The sequence below is a fragment of the Corapipo altera genome, unplaced genomic scaffold (genome assembly GCF_003945725.1).
Source record: "Corapipo altera isolate COAL_440 unplaced genomic scaffold, ASM394572v1 70, whole genome shotgun sequence".
NCBI lineage: Eukaryota > Metazoa > Chordata > Aves > Passeriformes > Pipridae > Corapipo > Corapipo altera.
In genome coordinates this window covers 114908-130729 of record NW_020884911.1, presented here as the reverse complement: position 1 = coordinate 130729, position 15822 = coordinate 114908, and the positions used below count along the sequence as shown (strand labels likewise).

The window sequence follows — 15822 nt, the reverse complement described above, 5'->3', positions numbered from 1 at the left end:
GAGCTGGATTTTCTAGCACCCAAAAGAGCACTCCCAAAAATTCATATATGAATTCAGTTCTGGATAAGCTGAACATGCCTTTAACATGTATCAAAATGGAGTCTGGAGGAATGAGATTTTTGGTGAACCATCTACTTCAGAATGAAAAGAAAAATCTGTTTTTAATGAGAAGTAGAAGTAAGCATCTGCTGTCCCCTCAGAAGTGCCCACTCGGGTTCTCCCCCTCTGGCAGGCAGCAGGGCAGCTGCCTGCTCCACCAGTACCATCATTCTCCACTGCAGTTCTGTTGACTTAAGAACATTTACTGACCATACTCTGTCTTATGTGTCCCTGAGGTGCAGGACCCAGCTGGATTCAACCTGTAGCAATGTAGAGTTGGGGACAACCTCTTGTCAAAGAAAAAAAAATGATGCCTGTAGAAAATAGACAACTGTCAGCATTTAGCAACCTGCCTCTAGTCTGTGTTGAAAGGGGTTCTCTTTGTATTGGGGTGATGAACCTCTAAATTTGTTTTTTACCTCCCAGCAGTACAGTTACCAAACATGTGATGAAATCAGAGCATGTGCAGAAATGCCCTTTTTGGAGGAAAAAAAGGATACAGACACAGAGTTTCATTGTCTCCATTGAGGTTTCTCAGTGGGTTTGAGGAAATCAGCCTGTAAAAGGGGCTCTGTAGTGGTAGGGAGAACAATGCAGTGATGATTAGAGGTCATCATCGTCCTTCTCATGTTTATTGACCTCCCCTTAAACAGTTTCTATTCATTTCAGTAAAAACTTGTCCTTTCTTCTCTGCCCCTTTGCCCATACTTTCATGTTTCTTTCTGAAAGACATCAAGGCAAAGCTGTTTAACGGCAGCCAGAGAAACGGGACAAAAGCTATCACTGGGGCCTTGGGTCTCTGCTGTTTAATAAAGTGAAAACACAAAGACCCAGCAGATCTCAGGGTGGGGCTGTGTGAATTACTAAACATGATCTAGCACTTCACAAAGATGAAAGTAAAGCCCTAAACACTTGGAAAAATCTAGGAGAAACTAGGCAGTTCAGCAACAGTTTTAGGGCTGAGCTGAAAATACTTTGGTTTAAAGAAAAAGTGGGCCAGGGAGGCCATATTACAGGTTTGGAGCCATGGTGTTTAATTTCTCCTGGATACTTCTTCAGAGCTCATTAACTGATTGCTTCACTGCTGTTCATTATTTCCATGTCCCCTCTGAGAAGAGGGCATGCTGCCACGGACAGTAACTCCCTGCTAAGTCACTGCTTTGGGTTGTTCAGTTTGGAGGGGCCAGGGTCTGGATTTTGAGTCTGGTGCTGTTCCCTGCTAAAGGACCAAACATACAGTCTGCAACCTGGGAGCTCCCCAGCACTTGAGGGCTTAACATTGTAGTTTGTAGAATCAAAGACTGGTTTGGGTTGAAAGGAACCTTAAATGTTATCCAGTTCCAGCTCCCCTGCCATGGGCAGGGACACCTTCCACTCTCCCAGGTTGCTCCAAGTCCCATCCAACCTGGCCTTGGACACTTCCAGGGATGGGGCAGCCACAGCTGCTCTGGGGAACCCGTACCAGGACCTCCCCACCTCACAGGGAAGGATTTCTTTCTAATACCCAATCTAACCCTGCTCTCTGTCAGTGGGAAGCTAGTCTCCCTTATCCTGTAATTCCAGGCCCTTGTCAAAGTCCCTCTCCAGCTCTCTTGCAACCCCTTTAGGGTCTGGAAGACTGTCTAGTTGTTCTCTTAGCGTTTTCCTGGTTTTCAGTTAGTTCCAACTGGTGTGCACTGGTGCCCATGTGGACCTTCAGCCCTGCCATGCTCGTGGCACCCGTTACCTCCTCGAGATGGGGAGGGGAAATGGCCTCACTGAGAAATTCCCAAGGTTTTTGCTGACAGCCAAGAATGGAGGGTTTGGGTCTGTGTGTTATCCTGGTCTTTTTGACAGCACGGTGTTGCTCCTCCTTTTCCCAACTTTCTCTGGCAAATCTGGAATGTGGTGCCAGGGAATGTTGCGTTGCCAGTGTGAGGGGGCCTGTGCGTGGTCGGGGCCGAGCCTGGCCCTGGGCAGAGCTGTGCCCTCCACGCTGAGGGGGTGGAGGAGCAGTGGCTGCTCCTGGTTTGCCGTGCTCCGTGTAGCCATGGGAACGGGGTGCTCCAACAGGCACCTGCCTCGCTCCTCGCCAGGCACTCGGAAATGTAGGTCGCCCTGGCTGCATCCTGTCTTTATCTATTTCTGCAGCGAGCCACAGCCCAGCCCCATCTCCCTGGGACAGCCAGAGCTGTCTCGTTTGGGTGGTGACATCCCAGTGCCTGTCCCGGTGCCTGGCTGTCCCTGCCATGGCAATGCTGAGCCACAGCTGGCTGCTGCCCCAAGGGAGTCTGGGCTCTGGGGGACCCTGGTTGGAGTGGGCTTTTTTCATTTCTCTCCAACAACGGAGTTTTAGGCGGGTTTGTGATGTGCCTGGAGTTGAGGAAAGCCCTGTGCTTGGTTTCAGAGGTGCTCCTGGCTGGGCCTGCCCCCCAGGGCAGGGGGTCTGTGGGGCAGCAGCAGGGAGGGACACCTCGGCCTGTCCCAGCGCTCTGGGAAGAAGGCAGGGCTGTGGGGATTGCTGGCTCCTACAGCATTACCTCTCTTGTGAAAAGCTGCTTATTTTAGTTCAGTAAAGCAAGTTTTAGTTCGAGTATGAAGGCTGTTGTGGGAAGGTGAAGCACTGCTGGACAAATGTGAAAAATGACTGTTTCATCCTGTGCAATGAAACAGGTATTTCGAGTAAGATACTTAAGATCCTTTGGTGCAGAGATTGCAGTTATTCTTTAATGCTTTTTTGTTAGAATCATAATTTTAAAATCAGTCCTAATGTAATACTTAACTGGGCATTTGTAATCCTTTTACGCAGGGCCATTGCATTTTCCTAATTTTCTAATGTCCTTCTGGGGAGGAAGAGTGTCTTTAAAGTATGTTGCCTGGCTAAAGACACTGCCCTGCTCCTTTCCATTCCTGCACCAGTCCTGCTGCTCCCACGGCGCCTCTGAGGACTGGGGGGGTTGTGCTGAGGGAAAAAGCCACGAGACTCCCTGTTGGAATCTCAGGTTAACTTAGATGGAAGCTGCCCAGCATCGCAGCCATCCCGTTGGCTTTTCCCACATGGGTAATACAGTGCAGACTGGCCTGCCCTGGTGCTGGCTGCCTTCCTCCTTTCCACATGAAATAGCCTTCATTGGTCTCTGGGCTCCCTCTTTGGGAACCTGACTTGACATGAAATTAAATGTTTTGGTTGTGTTGTTCCTGCTGGCCCAAACTCTAAACATTGCTTTGTTTTGTTTGTTTTAAAGGCAAACAAACAAGAAAAAGCTCCACCAAAAAACCCCAAAGAACTCCAAGGAATTAACAGTTACGGTCCTTGTGTTCACTGATGGGGGTAGCTGCCAGTGGTTTAGTCTCTGAACAAGACTGAGTTTTAGCCAGATACTCCTTAGACTCTGACACTTTACACTGTACTGCACTCAAGCCACTTCAGTAAGATTAGGGAGGCCTCACAGCCAAACCCAGGTGTGTGGCAGCAGTGAGGTCATTGCAGTAAATGCTCCAACGTCCAAGTCAGCGTGGGCTCAGCCGGGTCAGGCTCAGCCGGGTCGGTGCTCTCAGCCTGGGGCTGGTGTTTTCTGAAGTCACCTACGATGCTCTCGAGGAGGGCAGTGGGTTTGGCTCCATGCTCCCAACCACTGCAGCAGCTGCCATTCCCTGCTCCTCCAGGGGGATCACCAAGAGCAGAGTGGCAGTTTCTTCACATTTGTTTTCCTGTTCCTTACTCATTTCACTCTCCTTTTTGCCTTTTCCCTTGTACCTGATCCTACAAATGCGAAAGCATGGGTGGGGAAGAATTCCCTTGTTGTGCTTTAGGGTTGTGGTTGTGCCCTCTAATAACCAGAATGCCACAAGATGCCACTTTTGTACCTGCCTGGGGGTACCAGGGCACGGAGACACTTCACCCATCCTGCATGCACTGAAACCAACGCAACCAGCCCCTCTCATTTTGAATGTGCACTCAGAAACTCATAGAAGGGATTTCCTGAGCTGAACTACTGGTGGGTGTCTTGCTCCTGGTGTCCATCCAGCCTGCCCGTGCCCCTGGTGAGCTCCGCGGCGCTCCTGTGTCGCCCAAGGGAACGGCGAGAGCGCGCGGACGGCGCGTGTGGAGGCAGCTGCTGGAGCCACCTGGTTCGGCTTTGGAGCATGTGCTGCTGTGGCTTGCTGCCTTCTCTCAGTCCCCATTTCCTGACCTCCCTCCGGGAGGAGCTGGGAGGAGCTGGCTGCCACCTCGGCGGCGGGCGCAGGAAGGCCGGGCAGGCCCAGGATGCCCTGTGCTCCCTGCACACAGGTTGTGTCGGGGGACACGCTCAGTTTACAGGGCTGACAATGGACAGGTGAGTGTTCTTGAAAGGCATTACTGTGTATTGGGGAAGGAAAACACTGGCATGACCCACCACAAATTAATATGATTAGCAGATCAAAATCCAGGCACCCACTCTCCACTGGATTTCAATGGGAATTGGCCACACAACTCTCTGGGGCTGTTTCTGATCCTTGCTACGATGCACAATGCCTGCGAGCCGTTTGCTTCCTTTATCTCTATTCATACAGCTGGCATTGTGTCAGCAGCTGGTGCTCCCTCTGCAAGATCAGGATCTTTGCTGCATCCAGCAGAGTCGGAGACCTGGAATTTTGCTTACGTTCGTAGTCCTCGGGAGCATTTTGCAGTGCAAGAGCTTCAAAAAGCCCAAGTTACATTTATTCACGTTTATGGGGAGTGACAGAGAAGCACAGAAACTGTCCTAAGTGACAGTCTAGTGCCCATTCTTCAAGATGGTGTCAAAATAATTTGTTCCGATGAAATTCCCATCTCTAATCCTGAAAAAAATACACTTGAATTATTTTTGAGCTTGAAAAGTTTTCATGGCTGAGATTTACAGTAATTACTGGCTTTTTGCAGCCAAACTGTAATTCTGGCAAGTTAGAATCTGGGTGTTTGGTGGGTTGGGAGATTTACACCTGTTCCTTGAAAGCTAAAACAAGAAAAAAACGTGGTGGGCATTTTTATTGCTGCTTTCCCTTTAGAAAAAAGTACTCTGGTCTCCTCCCATCATCTGAGCTTCTGCAGGACTTCAACAACGAGCAGAGCTGGAGGATCTGGGCAGTATGGACCAGGTTACCTCCATGGGGGAGGGCAGGGCTTTGCTGCATGGATGGGAGCCACACTGTGCCATCTGCCTCTCGGGGCAGAGATCAGGCCCCAGCACGTTCTGTTCACAGTACAGAAACATGGATTAAATGCTTCTGGCATGAAACTGAAGAGCTGATTGGCTTGGTGTCCTTTTGAGTCTTGTGTTCTCCCTTGGGTTTTGTTTGTTCCTGTATGAAGTTTAGCAAGATTTACCACTGGGACCCAGGTGACATTGCAGAGCACTTCAATCACAGAAAACAAGCTCCTTTCCCCTTTTTCAGAGCACCAGATTTCAAAAATTACTCCTCCAAGGTTTGGATTTTCACAGACCATAGTGATAAAAAAAGCCTGACACTGTGCAATGGGGAAAAAAAGGAAGGCAAAAATATTTCAGTGTGGCTTAGCAGCGTCCAGAAAACTTTAAAAAAAGCAGTCTTTACAGGGATGATAAAATGTTGGCAGCTTTTGATAGCTTGTAAGAACTTCTGGATAAATACGATCTTTCGGTTAAATCCCAGACAGCTCCATAAATTCTCGCAAGAACATTTCATTTTTCTGAAAAGTGTATGCCAAACCACACCCGGGATGCTGCCGTTCAGTCCTGCCTGGCAGTGTCCAGACTGAGCCTTTGCTCTCCTCTCCTGCAGGCCGTGTACATGTTCTATGCGCTGGCGATCGTCTGCGATGATTTCTTTGTCCCTTCGCTGGAGAAGATTTGCGAAGTAAGTACGGGAAGATGTTCCTTCGGCTCGCCTGCTGCTCGTGCAGCAGCTCTGGAGGGCCTCAGGGTGTGATGGTGGCGTGTTCACTGTCCTGAATATCAGGGTGTGATGGTGGTGTGTTCACTGTCCTGAATATCAGGGTGTGATGGTGGTGTGTTCACTGTTGTCCTGCAGTGCTCCTCGTGCTGCTGGTGTAGCTGCTCGGTGTGTCCTGTGTGCGTGGGCTCAGCTCACGGGCTGACGGGCTCTCTGGGTGCTCCAGCCACTCACACTGGGGGAGTTGCTGTTGCCTCGTTTTTGTGTGTCTTTGTAGATGTCTCTGCAGAAACAGTGGGCCCTACCCTTATCTGACACAAACTGAAACCTCTGGGGATTTACCCCAGTAGAAGTCGCAGGTCTTGTACCTGGTGCTCGAGGACCTGAGTCTCACACCTTGTGTTGTGTGGGTGTAAGTTGTAAAGCAGCTGGGACAACTGGGTCAGCTGTAAAGAAGCTTGTGAATGCTTCCAGCAATTGCAAGGGATTCTGTCCCTCTTTTGTTAAGGTTGGCCTGCTGAAATTTTAGAAGGCAAGGAGTACATTTCAGCCTGAATCAGGTCAGACACTACAGAGAGAACACAGACCGTGTGCCCACAGCGACTGCGAGCCCTCTCTGTGTCAGTTCCAGGCAATGGAATCTTTGCATGCAGAAATATGGTTTGGTCTTGGCAGTGAGATGTCTGTGTCATCTGGAGAAGAGCCTGCCCGTGTTCCTGGCAGTGAGTGCCACTCGTCAGGGCACGGGCTGTGCCTAGCCCTGGGAGAGGTGTCGGAGATGGCAGGAGGAGTCATTTGTGCTGACAGCTCTGATGGAAGTCAGCTCTAAACTAACCTGATATTTGTAGTTCAGCACCCTACTATGCAAGCCCTTTTTGCACCTGGACCCTGGAAGGCAGTTTTCATTTGCCCAGATCTTTGCTTTTTGGTTATTTGTTACCTTCTCAATGGTACATAACAATTCCTCGTGTGCTTCAGTGGTTCCAAACCATTCTGTTACCCAGCACCACCAATAAGATGATAATAACAAGTTCTGTTTAATTGTGTGTGGAAGAGAAGGCTTTGCAATTGAACATCAGGCTGCCCAGGTGAGAGGTGCTGTGTCACTAGAAATTATCCAAATGGGTCATATAAATGGATCAGACTTTTACTGTTCCTATTACTCCTGTTTGATTCTTTCCCCGTAGGTGACCTCTGGGGGCACTCAAGTCCTTTTATGTAGATTATGCATAATTAAACCCTTCTGTAATTAGATGACAGCAAAAGAAATGTGCAGTCCTGTGTCCTGGTCCAACTACTTTTGATTTCATTAGTCCAGAATGGCTTGTCTTCAAAACATCCAGCTTTCCATGGTTTGTCCTTGATGTGAGCACTCAAGAAAGCACAGGAAAAGGCACGGGTCATGTTGCAAAGGCTGATTGCTTTCAAAAGACACCATGTGTTGCAGCAGCTCTTGTAGGGTGGCTGTCTCCATAGTTCCACAGAGCAGCCTGCAGAAGAACCTGCCCTTTGGGGAATCTACTTCTGGTCTCATGAACTCTTCCACAGTAGGTTTGATCCTGTTTGAAATAATTTTCCATAAAGCTGTGTTTAATCCGGTTCCATAGGCTTTTACAGCACTGCAGTGATGATGCTGTAGTTTCTGCTTTAAAGCATTGCTGGTGAGGGCACATCCTGTCCTTTCACCTTGTCCCCATAACCTACATACAAGTGTTACCTGTGTGTGGTGAGTGGATGGGGTTCCTTTCCCTTAGGGGCCAGAATTACCCTTGTGGGACCTTCAGTCCAGATAAGGCTGGTGGGAGGATTTCTGCAGTCTTGTCTCTGTGCAGAGGCAATGATGAAGTTGCAGAGAAGCCTTGCAGTGCTGAGGAGGGACGAGGGGAGAGGGAGGTTTCCTCTCTGCTGCCAGGCTGGGGGCTCTGCCTCCAGGAGCCAGCTCTGCCAGGGACACCTCCCAGCACCCTCAGCTCATCCTCCTGCTCTGGCTGTGGGTCTGCCCTGCACCCACAGGGCAGCTGCTGCCTCGCACCCAGCTTGGTGCAGTGACAGCTCAGAGCTGGTGGTTGTTTGGGGGGCTGGTGCAGTCACAGCTCAGAGCTGGTGGTTGTTTGGGGGGCTGGTGCAGTGACAGCTCAGAGCTGGTGGTTGTTTGGGGGGCTGGTGCAGTGACAGCTCAGAGCTGGTGGTTGTTTGGGGGGCTGGTTTTACCTCCACGTTGAACAGGAGAAGGTGCCAGCGGGGCATGTGGTCCTCAGCAACCTTGTGGCATCTGCTGAGCAGCGACTGGTGCAGGTGGAGCAGTGGGAATGCAGACAACACCAAGAGTGTAATTAGCCAAGTGAATCTTTGGAAGCAGCATGTGCTGATGAAGTTTTCATAGAACAGTGGGTCCTTTCCCTTCCAGAAGTCCCTGTTTTAGGCAGTCCCTGGGTACTGCTGGGGGACAGGTGTAGGAGGTAAGTGATGGTGATCCAAGAGAAAGAGGGTGAAGTGAGGATAAAAGTCCAAGGCTTAAGTGATACCAGGGAAGGTGGCTGGGGGTGAACCAAGGCAGAGCTGCAGCCCTGCCCTTTATGGGCCAAAGTGGATCAGGTGTGTATTGCTGGGATCATGGGGCAGACAGAGCCATGAGTGGTGCAGCTGCCCCGCTGTCTAGAGTGTAAAGGGTGGCACAGGCACAACCTGCCCTCTCTGCCGGGAGCTGTTGACTTAAGTAGCCAATGCCCGTGATGACTTTTCCCCTGTACTTAACCTTTGTTAACGTGAGTTTCCGCTCTGGGCAGACAGTTTGACGTTTGCAGTGGGGTTCCTTCAGCTGCTCAGAGTTGTAACCAGTGGCTCTGTTCCTCTGCAGCGCTTGCATCTCAGCGAGGACGTGGCTGGGGCGACGTTCATGGCAGCGGGAAGCTCCGCTCCCGAGCTCTTTACATCTGTCATAGGTAACTATAACCTGCTGCTGCCTCCCCAGCCTTGGCGGTGCCCTGGCTGCTTTCCAGAGTTGAAATGGGATTGCTGCGTGCCTGTAACGTTTGTTACAGTCCCGGGCCCTTCCCTCGTGGGCACACCTGGGACTGACTGTGGGGAGTCCTCACTAGCTGAAGTCCTTCCACAGCCCTAAGCTGACGGGGACTGCAGTCAGGGTTGTACAGAGGTGCTGTTCCCTGCAGTTTTCACTCATCCACATCTCTGTTGGCAGGGGATCATCGGGGCGGTGGCTGGGAGGGTATGGAGGGCTCTCCATCGCCAAGGAGAATTAGCTTCCAGCTTAGATACTTTCTCCAGGAGAGGCTCCTGTTTGAGTCACAGCTGTCAGATGCAGAGCACAAGTTAATTCACACAAGGCTGTGTGCTCTGCAGAGAGATCTCCTTACACCAGCAAAGCTGTAACATTTGGGAATTTAAATTGGACAAAGCTGGGGCTGTATTTCAGTTAAGAGGAGTGCAGTAGCAGGGTGAAAATAAACCCAGATTCCTTCAGGCAACTTAGAAAAGCCCTAATAGTCAGATCATTATCCTGCCGTGATGTAATCCAGATGCATGTCACTTGACAGGTGAGTGCTTCTGTGTTTCTGAGGAAAGGATAAAGTTGGAAAACATACCTAAACTGCACTGGCCAGATAAATACTGCTGGAACCTTAAAAGCAAGTGATGAATTTAAACAGACTGACAGCTAGCAGGAGATGGAGTGTTATTTTTAGGCTGGCTTCCTAAGGAAAGGGTTTTGTGCAGCACCATGATGCATGTGTCTGTCAGTTCACCTCCCTCACCTTTAGCCTCATTGGCCAATTTTAACCAAGTGTGACAGAAGAGCTCTGAAAAGAGCCCCATAACTCATCCTGAGAGGCATCATTCAGCTTGGAAGTAGCTAATGGCCAGATGACTCTGAATCAGCTCCAACTTCTACTGAAGCTTCATCCCTGCTGAAGCCTGTTGGGATGGGGATATGGGGAGTACTGGTGAAGGAATGTTTTATGGGAGACAGTTTCCTGCAAATTTGTGTCCAACCAGCTGCTCCCACAGAGCTTACAGTGTTTTATGATGAGTATTGCCATAATGGTGGATCACCAGACCAGGAGGCTGGTAAATTGGACGTGACCAAGGTACCTGGTTTCCATCAGACAATCTGTCCAGGTCCCCTCAGAAAGTAAGTCTCTGCAGGTTGCCCTATTAAATATAAGAAAAAGTGGCAGAACCAGTGCCTGCCTTTAGATTCATTACTGGGGTTGTGAGGTCTGCAATTTTTTTGTGAAAAAATTCTGCTCTTTCCAATTTACACAGCTTCCCTTGAACTTGTTTTTCAGGTGTTTTTATCACAAAAGGAGACGTGGGCGTTGGAACCATTGTGGGCTCGGCTGTATTTAACATTCTCTGTATTATTGGCGTGTGTGGGCTTTTTGCAGGACAGGTAAGAGCATTTAATGATTCCTAACGGTTCTTGCTGCACCCTGTGCTGTGAAATCAGATACCAGGTTCACAACCTTGCCACAAATTCCTCTGGCTTTGTTCTTTTTAACAGGGCCCTGTGCTGTTCCTCTCGCGTTTTCGAAATGAAAAGCAGAACAGCAAACGTCAGCTCTGGTGTTTTAGGCTGCCCAAGATGTGGGTGGTCACAGGAATAAAAGTTGGTTATTTAACACCTCCTCCTGGTAGCTGTTGGAAGCCACGTAGTGCTGGCTGTACTGGGCCCTTTCAGGCCGGAGGAGCCAGGAGGTGTCAGTGCCTCTGACGGGTAAATCAGGGTGGGAAGCCCTGCAGAGCTCCTCCAGGGAGAGATGGTGCTCCTGGAGCAACTCCAGAGATGCTGCCTTTGTGCAAGATAGCTTGGGGTACATGTGGGTGACTGGAACTTGTGTGATTGAGATACAGTTTTGCCTGTGGTTTGTCTCGTTGTTTGTATCCATAGGCACAGAATAGGGTATGTGGGAACGGACCTCTGGGGGTCTCTGATCCAAAGCCCTCACACCCTGACTCCCCCAGTTCTAAGCAGGGCTGATTTCAAAGCTGGGTCAGGTTGCTCAGAGCCTGGTCCAGTCAATTTTGAACACTTCCATGGATGCTCCAATGTTTTTCCCCCTTAGCAGTCAGGATCAATTCCCAGTGTCGTTTCTGACTGTTTTCCAGCATGTCAAACTCCTTATGACAACACAAGCTATTAATCTGAAATTAAAGTAATTAAGTTTTGAGATCTGAGCTGCTGTCTGAATCGCAGACATGATTGACTGTATAATTAAATATCTGAATCTGCATTCACCTTCGCACTTGCCAACTTGCCTGGTATTTTACAACCTCGTAAATGTCCTTTGGCATGTTATTGTGCAGACTTACTTGTAAAGAGGAGAAGCAGGGTGATGTTCCCAACGCGGGGCAATGGGATAATTGGCTCTAGGAGAAGAACTGGGACCTGTATGACTTGGTCAGTACGAGAAAGCATGCAGAGAGACTGGGCTTTCCTGGGAAAACTTGTGATCCAGTTTTACTTTCAGTAGCAGTGAACTTTTACAGGATAAAGGTGACCATTTTTCACTGTGAGGAGGCTTCAGGATAAGGCCACAATAATACCTTTTAACCACCTAAGGGTCCTTATTTACCTGGGAACATGCAACTGGAAGCTGCAGGTGCTCGATGTGTTAGGGTCTCTGCTGTAACTCCATGAAAGCCCAGTTAGTTGATCGAGGTCAGTTTTTAGTGACCAAAGCCTTCCCAGGGCACGAAGCTGTGTTCCCCAGGGGTGTTCTCCTGTAATCAGTAGGGCTTCTTGCTCAGGCTGCTTTTTTCAAGCAAATGAAGGTGATTAACTGTTTAGCACAGTGGCAGAGGAGCCAGTTCTTCTGATTTTTACTCTCCACAGTGTAAACTGCACACCTGTTAAAAATACTGGCTCCAAACCACAGCTTTCAGGGGAAAAGGCTTGCTGGAATTTGGGGGTTGACAGAGAACGTCAGTCTTCTCGAGAGCCTGTTTGCAGGTGGGAGATGGTTCTGAAGGACGTGGCACAGCTCGAGTGCTCTCGGAAATGCCTTCAGCTTCCAGGCGGGGGAGCGTTCAGGAGTCCGAGCTGGGGACTGGCTGCTGGGAGTCATCCTGAGCATGGTCTGCAGGTCTCTTTCAAGCCAAGAACTGAGATTTTGCCTGATTTGTCCCAGCTTTGTTTTCCTTGACTCTAGGGGTGATGGTTTAGTAAGTCACTTAACACTTGTTTGCTGCAGTTTAACCCTCGGAGGATGGCTGAGCACTGGAGTGATTGATTTGGAATTGTGATTTTAATGAGCAAATAAGAAACCTCAGTGTCAGTAATTACAATGTTCTAGATAAACTCTGGTTTGGTTTATTATTTATATTTTTTCTCACTCCCAGTCTTTCACCAAAAAGTCATTCCCTTTTATCGTAGTGATTCATCTTTTTGTTTTGTGTTAGTGTTAACAGGAATTTGGTTTTATTATCAACAGTGTCTCTACAGAGGCACTAACATAGGTGCTAAATTTGTTTGGTGGCTGGATTTCTGTTCAGCTGGGGACCTGGATCTCAGTTTTGAGTTGCCAGGTGAGCCTGGGGTCTGGTCATTGGTCGAAGCTGCTGCTGTGCTCCAGGGCTTTTTCTTTGGGCTCAGCCCTGTAGGCTCAGCAGCTGGAGCCCTCGGGTTTTCAGATGTATTGTCCGTGGGCTGAGAATGCCAGAGCTCAGACCTGCAGGGGCTCTCTGCAGCATTTCCATCAGCACTCTTTTCGAAAGCCTTCTTTTGGTTTGGTTTTTATGGTTTTTGGCTGGTAAATGGTTGAATTGTAAAATACTGACCAACTCTCTCTGGGCTATGTTTTATTTTTGAATTAGGTTGTAGTTTGTGCGTGCTGTGTTTGGATGTGTTATTCTTTGGCTTAAGAAAATACTGGGTTGGTTACCTTGCTTAGAAAAAGAAACAAGCCCACAGCCCCAAAAAGCTGGCATGCATTTGCTTGAGCACCAGCTCTAATTGTTTGTTCTTCTAAGCCTTTAATGGCTGTAAGTGCACACTTTTCAGAATAAATCAGAATAGACATCCCACTGCTGGAACAGGAGAAGGGAAGTACGATGCCCACACCTCTGTACGACACTGCACACCTAAAAAAGGCATTAAAAGAGCATTGTTAAGGTTGAAAGTCAAACACGGAAAAGTTAGAAAATAGCAGCGTTGGGGTTCCCTGTGTCCCATAATTTGCCCCTCCCCCCCCCGTGTGTGTTCATTATTATCCAGCCTTTAATTACAGGGTCCCCTGCTGGGTTCTCCGTGGGGTCCCTGCCTCCCTCAGGCACAGAATGGACTTTGCTCACTTAATGAGCAGCTATTCAGGATTCTGTTTTCTCTTTATTGTTCACTCTGTGCCCTTCTGCCTTATTTACCAGGCTCTATTCAAGCCCTGTTCCAGAGGCAGAATTATTAATTTCCTCTTGAACGTCTGCCGATCTCATCACTATTGTATCTGAGCAGTTGATGAGCAATTAATTAATTTTCCCCAAACCTCTGTGAGATGAAGGGATGTTTTAAAGCTGGGAAACAAAGCACAGAGAGATTAAACAAAAAAGAATAACTTGTCATTTTAGGGGCCAATTAGAGCTGGCACAGGCCTGTTCTCTCCCTGTTGCACAGCATCCTGTGGCACACTCTTTGGTCCTGGCTTCAGGTGCTGCTCCTGCTGCTCCACGCTGCACAGGGATTTTCTTGCTGGGCTGGCCTTGGTTTGAGTGGCCATGTCAGTGTCTACACAGCCCAACTCTCCTTTTCTTGAGGCTTGAGAGGAAAAAAGCTTGCACCGGCCAGATTCTTCCCTGGGATCATGGATCCACCCCTGGCTGTCTCTAGAGCTTTTGGCTTTCCCACAGTGGTCTCGATCCCCTCTCCTCTCCCCACACCTCTGCTCTGTATCTCCTTGTCCTGACTTCTCCTGGCTGACGTTATCCTGGCACACCTGCTGCTGTAGTGCAGGTTGGATGTGTCTGTAGGTGTTTCCTCCCTTGTCTGAACACCTGGGACACCAGTGTGGCTCCTTTCTGCTGCTGTCACACAACCCAACTGTTGTTTCTTTAGCTGCTGTGTGTGCTGTGCTCCCTTCTCAGGGGGAACGAGGAAGTCAGAGAATGCTGTGAGGTGAAATGGTAACAGGGGCTTCAGACACGAGTTCAGCCGCGTTCTGGGGGACACATGTGGGACAGCAGGGGAGATGCTGGCATGGATGCTGCTGTCTGTGTAGGCATGGATTGTGTCAGGCTTTCTCTGTGCTTGCAGACCAGCTGTGTGTGTGGAGCTCGACCTCAGCCTGGGCTTCCCCCAAGCCTCAGTCACTCTGTCCTGTCTTCTCTCAGGCTCCTGTTTGTGCTTCCCAAATCCTCCCCTCCTTCCACTGCCCTCTCACCATCCTTGGTGGCAAGGAGGTGGGATTCTCGGAAGCAGTCCTTGCTTAATATGGCTCTCATTCAAGCCAGCACAAGCAGAGCTTGTTCGGTTTTGGACATTCCCTCATCCAGATTCATCTCAGTTTTGCAGCTCTGCTGCTCTGCCCTGCACACTGTCCTGTCTTTCTCTGTCCTCACCCAACACTGATCCACCACCTTTTGCAATGTTGCAGAGGAGGACGGAGGGTGAAAGGTGCTTAAAGGAGAGCAGTGTAACCATGGGTTGCAAGTCGAGCAAGTCCAGCGTTAAACTGTAATTTTGGATCTGTGTGGCTTGATCTGTTAATCAGTGTTTAACTGCTGCGTTTTTCAGTTGAGTTCAACTTTCTCTATTTTACCTTTTCACAGAAAAAGACAGGCTGCTCTTGGGTGGAGCAGGGGACCAAGAATGCTGGGTTGTGCTAGAGATGGTATTCCAGTTATTTGTTCTGTCAAGGGGTCTAGTAGGTGGGAAGGCATCATTCCTCAATATACTGAGTGAAAAAGGACTATCCAGACTGTCTGATCTGCCTCCTTCTGCTTCAGTGGGATTCTTTTACCTGGGGAAATAAACTAAATTCAGAAGGTTCTCCTCTGTCCAGGTCAGGGAACCCTTGTGCCAGCTGAGGCGCCTCTTGGAATCATCCGCTGCCCTGCGCTCTGGGTTATGTCAGTGGGAAAACACGCCTGAGAAATAGGAGTTACACAGTGACAGGGAAACTAAACAGTTTAATAGCCTGGTAGGACACTGTTTAATGAAGAGCCTGGGACTTCTGTCATCTCTTTTACCCCACTTGTACCATGCAGCCAGCTCGCATGCATCTTAATCTTTTAAGCTTTGATTTCACTCACAGCTCAGACAGCAGTCGTTACTGACCTTTGCCTCAGTGATTGCATCCAGGCGCTTTTTTATTTTCTTCTCCTGGGCTGTGGGGGAGTTTCAGGAGGGGAGAGTCAAATTGCTGTTGCTATTTCTTCATTGATCTGTGACTATCAGTGGAAAACACTTAAAACTCTGGAGAAGCAGTTAAGGAGGACTTAATGCCAGCTGTTGGGACTGCCGCTGCTCTCGTAGGCCAAGGCACAGTGGGTTTTGGTGCTGGCAGCATTTCATAGTGACTGTGGACCTGCTCTTTCACTGATGGGTGTGTTGCAGGCAAGGGACAGACTAATAAGACAGAACTAGTCCCAGAAGCCAAGGCAGTGGTCCTTGGGAACATAGAGCTGCTGGTATGGCTGTGATGTGGGAACAGCAGAGAGAGGATGCTGGCAGTGTCCTGTGGAATGTCAGGTGGTCGGTAAAAGGTGCAACCAGGGCAGAAAGGTGTGGATGGAGTTTCAGGATAGAGAGGCACCATTAATTCAGAGGTGCTGCCCAAGGGTCCTCAATGCTGAGAGGCTACAGCCTTTCTGTAGGTCCTGGTCAGAACACACAGGGGCCTCCCA

The 15822-nt window shown here is 49.2% G+C and overlaps 1 protein-coding gene across 4 annotated transcripts in view; it reads left to right on the top strand.

Moving 5' to 3' along the window:
• SLC24A3 (solute carrier family 24 member 3) overlaps positions 1-15822 on the top strand; it is a 104901-nt gene that overhangs the window by 45892 nt on the left and 43187 nt on the right. For all 4 annotated transcript variants that reach the window (XM_027653988.1, XM_027653991.1, XM_027653990.1 and 1 more), the window contains 3 exons: positions 5860-5934; positions 8828-8912; positions 10275-10378. In XM_027653988.1, coding sequence (XP_027509789.1) covers positions 5869-5934; positions 8828-8912; positions 10275-10378 — 255 coding nt within the window. In that variant the 5' untranslated portion in view covers positions 5860-5868. The remainder of the gene's footprint in view (positions 1-5859; positions 5935-8827; positions 8913-10274; positions 10379-15822) is intronic.